The 7665-nt window shown below is 42.4% G+C and overlaps 2 protein-coding genes across 7 annotated transcripts; one reads left to right on the top strand and one right to left on the bottom strand.

Annotated features, from left to right (window-relative positions):
* LOC104805438 (uncharacterized protein YtfP-like) lies at window positions 1-5299 on the top strand. Of its 5 annotated transcripts, XM_010530007.1 has the most exons (19): window positions 1-306; window positions 398-522; window positions 595-654; window positions 807-1006; window positions 1093-1168; window positions 1274-1372; window positions 1464-2719; window positions 2809-2896; window positions 2983-3128; window positions 3273-3374; window positions 3602-3673; window positions 3783-3882; window positions 3994-4076; window positions 4160-4262; window positions 4355-4431; window positions 4537-4587; window positions 4689-4745; window positions 4998-5039; window positions 5120-5299. In XM_010530007.1, exons 7-19 carry the CDS (start codon window positions 2609-2611, stop codon window positions 5195-5197), a joined length of 1110 nt encoding a protein of 369 aa, XP_010528309.1. In that variant the 5' UTR covers window positions 1-306; window positions 398-522; window positions 595-654; window positions 807-1006; window positions 1093-1168; window positions 1274-1372; window positions 1464-2608; the 3' UTR covers window positions 5198-5299. The 5 variants fall into 5 exon arrangements, 1 of the variants encoding a protein (XP_010528309.1); XR_770491.1 differs by lacking the exons at window positions 4998-5039; window positions 5120-5299 and having other exon boundaries at window positions 4160-4237; window positions 4332-4431; window positions 4512-4587; window positions 4689-4737; XR_770490.1 differs by lacking the exons at window positions 4998-5039; window positions 5120-5299 and having other exon boundaries at window positions 4160-4237; window positions 4332-4431; window positions 4489-4587; window positions 4689-4737.
* Window positions 5300-5311: 12 nt separating this feature from the next.
* Window positions 5312-7543, bottom strand: LOC104805437. 2 transcript variants are annotated; one of them, XM_010530006.1, is made up of 2 exons: window positions 6493-7543; window positions 5312-6408 (listed from the first exon to the last, which is right to left on the bottom strand). In XM_010530006.1, exons 1-2 carry the CDS (start codon window positions 7459-7461, stop codon window positions 5440-5442), a joined length of 1938 nt encoding a protein of 645 aa, XP_010528308.1. In that variant the 5' UTR covers window positions 7462-7543; the 3' UTR covers window positions 5312-5439. The 2 variants fall into 2 exon arrangements, with proteins under 2 accessions (XP_010528308.1, XP_010528306.1); XM_010530004.1 differs by having other exon boundaries at window positions 5312-7543.
* Window positions 7544-7665: the final 122 nt, after the last annotated feature.

The raw sequence follows: 7665 nt of genomic DNA, 5'->3' as shown, positions 1-7665 counted from the left end.
TCGGCAAGGCAGTTACTGTTGCTCCGTTTTCGGTGCGAGGACAAGTTTCTTGCGTTGTTGTTTGGATTGTTTATGTACACCTTTCCGATGAGAAACTGAACGCCACCGTTTCGAATGTCCCTCTCGTTTCTTTGCTGGCTATCTTCTTCCGCTACAATTGAAACGCGACGCAACCTATCTGCACCGTTTCGACGAACTTAGCGAATTCTCCTTGGGTTTCTCTGAAAACCGCATGTAGCCCCAGAACGAATGGAGCGACCCAGAAGTAGAGTATTGGCTATCACTGCCATAACCAGCTTCACCGAGGTATAGGGTTTCTGAATTCTTCTGGAAAGTTCAATTCCTTTTTTTTCCTTTCTTGTTTGTGCAATTCTTGGGTTTTCGGTGAAATGGGTAGGGCAGGGATGAAGATGATGAGCTCTTGGTGGTGGAGCAGCTGGTGTTTATGGAGCAATTAGGGCTAAAACTGGTGCTCCTGCTTTAAATGTTTTGGTCATTGAGAAAGGGAAATTTCATTCAGAGGTTAGTCTTTGTGAATCTTTGGGTTTTGTTCATGTTTATGTAATAAATCCCAATACTATTATTTGTCTACAGGTGAAGATTTCCGGTGGTGGACGGTGCAATGTGACCAATGGGCATTTCAATGACAATGCGGTGAGCAGCTTTAAGAACGAAAAACGAAAAAGATTGAAACTTTAAGCTTATCATATGCCTCTGCACCCTGGAGTCGATTGATTCAACTGGATTTCCCTTGATTCTTTTCCAGTTCGTCGGTAACTTTTGCATTATATCGAATTTGAGTGTAGAGATTGGCAGAGAATTACCCTCGAGGTAATAAAGAGCTCAGAGGTTCTTTCTTCAACACACATGGTCCTGCTGACACCATGTCGTGGTTTTCTGAGCATGGAGTTCCCCTGAAACAGGATTTGCATGATTACTTTGATGGGCTTGATCTTGCTATCATAATCTGGCTAAAACAGGATTTGCCGTTGGTTTTGCTCGAACGGTGATGCTTCACTTTCTAGGCATTGCTTTAGATAGTCTGTCTCGGCTTGCAACTCTTACTGAAGTTATTTTTGTTTCTTTTCGTAGGTTAGATTCTCTAAAGTCCAAGCCGAGCTCAAATTAGAAGTTGCACGCTCGAATGTGTCTAGCCTCACGCATGCATGTATTTACCTTTTCTCCTCATTTTCTACATACTTCCGCCATTCTTATCACCGTATGTATCGTCCAGATGTATGTTCTATATGTGAAGGATATGCATTCTTTCTAGGTTGGTCCGATGCTAATTACGCCTTGGGGACTGAGTGGACCTGTTATTCTTCGTCTCTCTGCGTGGGGGGCCGATATCTCTTCAATGCAGATTACAAAGGTGATAATCTCTTACCCGCGGAAAGAACTCGTCATCGCCAATTTTTGTTTATCCAAGAAATTAATCTTTGATTCTTCAAAACTTGGACCAGGTTGATACTATTTGGCTGCAGGGCTGCTTATTGTGGACTTCATACCCGATTTCAACGTGGAAGATGTGAAATCCGTTATCCGCCAACACAAGCAGCAGTTTCCAGTAACAGCCGACACTTTTGTTGCCTCTTTCTTTAAACTTATCATATGCCCCTGCACCATGTTGTAATTTTTAGAGTAAATGAATGAGGTTTAATAATAATCTCTCAAGAGATTCATAGTTATATGTATTACGGATATGGTGGAGTTAAATATCCGTAAATGATATAATATGGATCGGTAAAACACATATGTGTTTGGCAGTAAAGTTGATCGGCTCGTGAGTGAGATATACCTCAATCCGAGTGAAGTAGAACTCAGTCTACATGACTAAAACGGATTTTCTTTTACAGAAATGTAACGCGGTCCGTGTTAAACTTGACACGGCCCGTGTTACTTTTCTGAATAAAAAACTCGTTTTGCATAGAAATCTGACACGGTCCGTATTGGAATAACTCGGTCCGCGTCAGTAGTACCTCAGTCCGAGTCAGTTGTAAGTCGGACCGAGTCACAAGTCTGTGAGAAATTCGTGTTTTAATCAGAAAGTTAACTCGCCCGAGTCAGAAGTAACTCGGACCGTGTCAGAAGTAACTCGGCCCGAGTCAGAAGTAACTCGGACCGTGTCAGTTTGTAGAAACACGAACTGATGCGATTCTTCGCGTGAAAACTGCAGATTTTGCAACTTTTGGTGATGTTCTTTGGTGTTTATATACTAAAGACGTCAGAATAAGTTTGGTACGAATTAAATTCCAAATTTGAGAGATTTTGAGAGCACTTTCGAAAGTTTCTTGCAAAAACTCTCCCGAAAGCTTTTGTTCATCTTCGTTTTCACATTTCCTTGTGTGTGCGTTCTTGAACGAGCAATTCTAGAACGTATTTCTCTTCATTGTATCTCAGAATCGTATTCTGGTAGTCCTTGCTCGTAACGGACGGAATAACGGTTTTAGGAAAGTGTCTACACGTCTTGAAGAGATATCCGATCCCTCGGTTTCGATTTCATTCTCGTTTTTCCGTTGTTTTTCCTCCAGTTTACTAACACACCATGGAGTCGATTGATTCAACTCCTTCGTACCTTTTGCATTATATCGAATTCTGACTGTAGAGAATGGCAGAGAATTACCCTCGAGGTACTAAAGAGCTCAGAGGTTCTTTCTTCAACACACATGGTCCAGCTTATACCATGTCCTGGTTTTCTGAGCATGGAGTCCCCCTGAAGGTTGGTTTTTTGTAACATTTTATATATATTATTCAGATCAAAATTCCTTTTTGAATCGGCATATTTTCCCTGAATTTCGTCTCCCTCAGATTGAAGAAGACGGGAGAGTATTTCCCATGAGCGATAATTCATCTTCCATAGTCGATTGCCTCTTGTCTGAAGCAAGGGTTAGGGGAGGTATGTATCCCTCTGCTGATTCACATGGAGCTCGGATATGTATTTTTCCATACACTTAACCATGACTCATTCAATGCTCATCGCAGTTAGCCTGGAGAGTGGAAAAGCTGTATCAGCTGCCTCCGTTAGAGATGACGGAAAGTTCCTTCTCAAAGTTTTGAATCGTGGAGCTGATGCTCCTGAATACGTTGAAACGACCTATCTTCTTGTTGCTACTGGAAGTAGCCAGCAGGTTATATACTCCAAGGAAGAAACCATTTGAACATATTATTATTTCGACTGTTTCATCTTGAGGGTTCTCATTATAGAGGAACAGATTTTTGTCTATTATTCTCTGTAATGTATACCGATGCTTTCAAGGTTTATCGTGTGACAGGGTTACTCTTTGGCTGCTCACCTTGGTCATTCCATCGTAGACCCTGTGCCGAGCTTATTCACTTTCAAAGTCAATGACCCCCTTTTGGCTGAACTAGAAGGGGTAATTTGTCTGTGCAGATCGAGAATTCATATAGTTTTAAAGCTTCTAGAGTTCCTTTTGCTGTAATTTTGCATGTTGATGGGCTTGATCTTGCTATCATAATCTGGCTAAACAGGATTTGCTGTTGGTTTTACTCGAACGATGATGCTTCACTTTCTAGGCATTGCTTTAGATAGTCTGTCTCGGCTTGCAACTCTTATTGAAGTTATTTTTGTCTCTTTTCGTAGGTTAGTTTCTCTAAAGTCCAAGCCAAGCTCAAATTAGAAGTTGCAGGCTCGAATGTGCCGAGCCTCACGCAGGCATGTATTTGCCTTTTCTTCTCATTTTCTACATACTTCTGCCATTCTTATTACCGTATGTATGGTCCAGATGTATGTTTTATATGTGAAGGATTTGCTTTCTTTCTAGGTCGGTCCGATGCTAATTACGCATTGGGGACTTAGTGGACCTGTTATTCTTTGTCTGTCCGCGTGGGGGGCCCGATATCTCTTCAGTGCAGATTACAAAGGTGATAATCTCTTACCCATGGAAAGAAGTCTTCATCGCCAATTTTTGTTTGCCAAGAAATTAATGTTTGATACTTCAAAACTCTGATCAGGTTGATACTGTTTGGCTACAGGGCTGCTTATTGTGGACTTCATACCCGATTTCAACATGGAAGATGTGAAATCCGTTATCCGTCAACACAAGCAGCGGTTTCCAGTAACAGCCGACACTTTTGTTGCCGCTTTCTTTCTTTCTTCTCATTTATCTGGTTAAAATGGTTTGAGCATTCTTTGATGCAGAAGCAAAAGGTTTGCAACTCATATCCTCCACAGTTGGGTCTGGTGAAGAGGTTCTGGAGATATGTACTATCTCGAGAGGTTTCAACGAGATTTTCTCGAATTTTCTTTCATCGATTCCATGCATTCAAAAAATTCTTTTTGCGCGTATTCTTTGATTTGTTGGGATATTCAGGGTTCTGACGGAGATATCGTGCGGGGCAGCGTTGTCAAATAACTCGTCGAGCTCCATTTCGCGGCTGCTAAAACATTGTGCATTTAAAGTCACTGGAAAGGTACTCATCAAATATCCTAAACCCCTAAAAAAACCTGCTTGAAACCACCATTTTCAGAGATTGTCATGCCGTTCATGAAGATGGTGATGAGTTTCTCCTTTAAAGGGTCAATACAAAGATGAGTTTGTAACAGCTGGGGGAGTACCGTTGCCCGAGGTACCTTATGAGATGGAGCATATCTATTTCGATCGGTTTTGATGCTCTGTTTTCCTGTCCTGACCTGGAATCTGACTTTGAGTTACTCTCTCTGTTTCAAGATCTCTTTGAAGACGATGGAGAGCAAGTTGGTTCCCAACCTTTTCTTTGCAGGAGAGGTATGACTTGTTAGCATGTTTATGCATCACTGCATACATGGGTGAATGCATGTGTGTATACACATGTGTAGATATATATGTCTATGCTGCTCGATTCACATCTGCACATGCGCCTTGCATTCACACATGCATATGGTATCTTTGTTTCTGATATACATCATCGGCGTTTATAATATATACACACGTACTACACGAGCATCATCACGTACGTATATACATGCAACATCATATGTTTGGTGCATGGGTTTTCAGGTACTAAACATAGATGGAGTAACTGGGGGCTTCAATTTCCAGGTGAATTAGTTACATTTCTAGTTAATTGGACCATATATATATATATATAAGAAAAAATATGAAATCATGTTGTTGTACAGAATGCTTGGTCCGGTGGATATATTGCTGGAACCCGCATAGGTGAGTTAGCGACGACCAGCAATGTTTTCGTGGGGTGAAATTTTCACATGTGGATGTAATTGTAATTGTATGCCACATTTTCATTTAATTCAGCGTTGAATAATATAAGTTTATAACAAACATAAATGGATATTTAATAACAGTAAGCTTAGTTGAATGCCAAAACCTCTGACTTTGTGAGTTTATATAATGTAACCAATGAGTTCTAACAAGATATAAATTTGACCCCAAACGAATTATCTAAACATTGAATAGAAACATAACCAATCGGTTCAAATGTTTAGGTGAACATAAACTTGTGAAAACAAGTATATGAACAGATGAACAGACCAGTGCCGTCATGTGTCTTCAGAATCAAGGAGGCCTTGCAACGAGATTTACACACGTGACAGTAAGGTCGAGAGATGCCATTGTTTGCCACCACTTGGAATTCTCGTTCAAGGTATGTGAATACGCTTCCCGCGGCGTGACCCGAGAACATGTCTCCAAGCACGCAATTGATGTGCAGAGTGGTGGAACAATGATCGCACGTGTAGAACCATCTCTTTGGATCTACTTTTTCCTCGCATATATCGCACCAATATTCACCCTTTGCATTTTCTCCGTAGCATTGGAAGAGTGAATGATCGTCTACCTTGTGTTTCTCCACCATCTTCGGCAACACTGCGCAGCCGTAGTCCAGATAGAATTCACAATCATCCCTAATGCATCTGAAGCCTCTATGACAATATCCGCCGCAAGCCTCACAATACTGTCTCCCTTTGTATTTTTTATCATAGTAGTATAAGGGATGGGGATGACTATCATGTTTTAAGGGTTCCGTAATGGAAATGCATTCTACATCTATCATTCCATCATACCACGGTGTATGCCTCATACGGTACCTGAAACCAGTGGAGTGTCGCAAACAAGCATAACATTGGAAAGAATCTTGAAAGTATGTGGCACCGCCCACCAGAGTAAGTTTATCGGCACTGAGCGGATGTCGCTTTGTCCGAGGAAGATTGGCGCATGTTTGGTGAAGAACGTAATCGCATTGCATGCAACCGTAGAACGGGTCAGAATATACAGGACGAATGCATGCTTTGCACTCTATCATTCCTTCCTCGCGGGCCTTGTTGTTGAGACTGAGGTTGTGTTCTTCGTGAGTGAAATGGTTTATCAGGTTGTCGTCTATCACTCGGAATGGAGGTTCGATATCTTCGGTCTCTTCAGGTTTTCCTATGAGTTCTCTCCCGTCCCACACATCCTGTCGAGTTGCACAATCGGCATGAACAATAAAGTCAGGGCATGACTTACAATTACAAATATAGCCTCCGTAGGGCCAATCGACCTTTTTATGACACACTGCGCAATCATGACGGGAAAACCCAAGACCAAGAAGATAGGTGCGCGAGATGCGGTGATCGTGACGATTGATGTTGATGAGAAGAGGTAACTCGAAACAACTTCTGTGGATCATGAAATTGCATTGAAGACAGACATAGGGATTCCGATCGCCCTGCTTCCCGCATGCATTGCAGGTGAAGGAGAGGTGTCGGGGAATGAGGGTGAGTTCATGCTCATGGGTTTTAGGGCTTATATGAGTCAGTGGCGGCGGATTCCTTACGCAGTCCAGATCCAAGCTGTAGTTGCAGGCGGAACAATGATAGAACCGTCCTTCTTCAGACGCTTTACCGCAAAGGCAGCACTTGCCATCAGAGTAAAGAGGTGCGCCGTCCTTGAGGAGTTGGAGAGGGTGGGAAGGGTGGGAAAGGTGATTTATCTCTGGTGAGAGGCTGACACATTTGATGTGGCAGAAAAAGTCGCGTTGTTTACATGCATAGCGGTAATAATTGCCATCCCAACGCAGACCACACACATGACAGGTGAACCTCGTCTTCCCTACCTCCATGAGGAGGGTGAGCGAATGCTCGTGAGCCTCCGGCTTTTGGATAGTATGAGAGGTTGGGATTCTTGAACAACTTGTGTGCAGCCACAAGTCACACGTAGAGCATCTATAGCCCACAGTCCACACGTCTCCATGGCATAAATGGCATTGATTGAAATCCAGAAAGCCGACGAGGTTGAGAGGATGTTGGGGATGACAAGAGTGGTTGATCTCAAGAGGCGACTCCGCACACTCCTTGTGTATGAAGAATTTTCCATAGCACTCTGAACAGCGGTAGCCGTCCTCCGTGTAACCTGGTTGACGGCATCCGTGGCACTTGAGCCCATACCCGCCCGAACGGTGCAAAGGATGTTCGTGGAAGGGGAAATTCACCTCTTCCACGGCCCATGCTTGGAACCGAGGAACCTCCATATCTTTAGATTTTAAACTCTTAAAAAAAAAGGAAGAAGAAAGCAGATCTCTCTCTTGATGCTAATGCCCGACATATGGTGTATACAACACACATCTCACTCATGTCACCCATCCCTTTTTTCATTTAAAATATAATTTTTATTTTTTTATTTAATTTAACCAAATTCATCTCAAAATATCATTAAATGCCCGCTGTTTCCTTTT

This window comes from Tarenaya hassleriana, unplaced genomic scaffold (genome assembly GCF_000463585.1).
Source record: "Tarenaya hassleriana unplaced genomic scaffold, ASM46358v1 Cleome11, whole genome shotgun sequence".
Lineage (NCBI taxonomy): Eukaryota > Viridiplantae > Streptophyta > Magnoliopsida > Brassicales > Cleomaceae > Tarenaya > Tarenaya hassleriana.
Note: the sequence above shows the minus strand (reverse complement) of the source record. Positions and strands in the feature narration are given on the sequence as shown.

Coding starts and splice junctions, on each gene's coding strand:
- LOC104805437 (XM_010530004.1), bottom strand. CDS start 7,461: ATGGAGGTTCCTCGGTTCCAAGCATGGGCCGTGGAAGAGGTGAATTTC.
- LOC104805438 (XM_010530007.1), top strand. CDS start 2,609: ATGGCAGAGAATTACCCTCGAGGTACTAAAGAGCTCAGAGGTTCTTTC. Junction 2,720..2,808: donor AGCATGGAGTCCCCCTGAAG/GTTGGTTTTTTG, acceptor CGTCTCCCTCAG/ATTGAAGAAGACGGGAGAGT. Junction 3,129..3,272: donor CTACTGGAAGTAGCCAGCAG/GTTATATACTCC, acceptor ATCGTGTGACAG/GGTTACTCTTTGGCTGCTCA.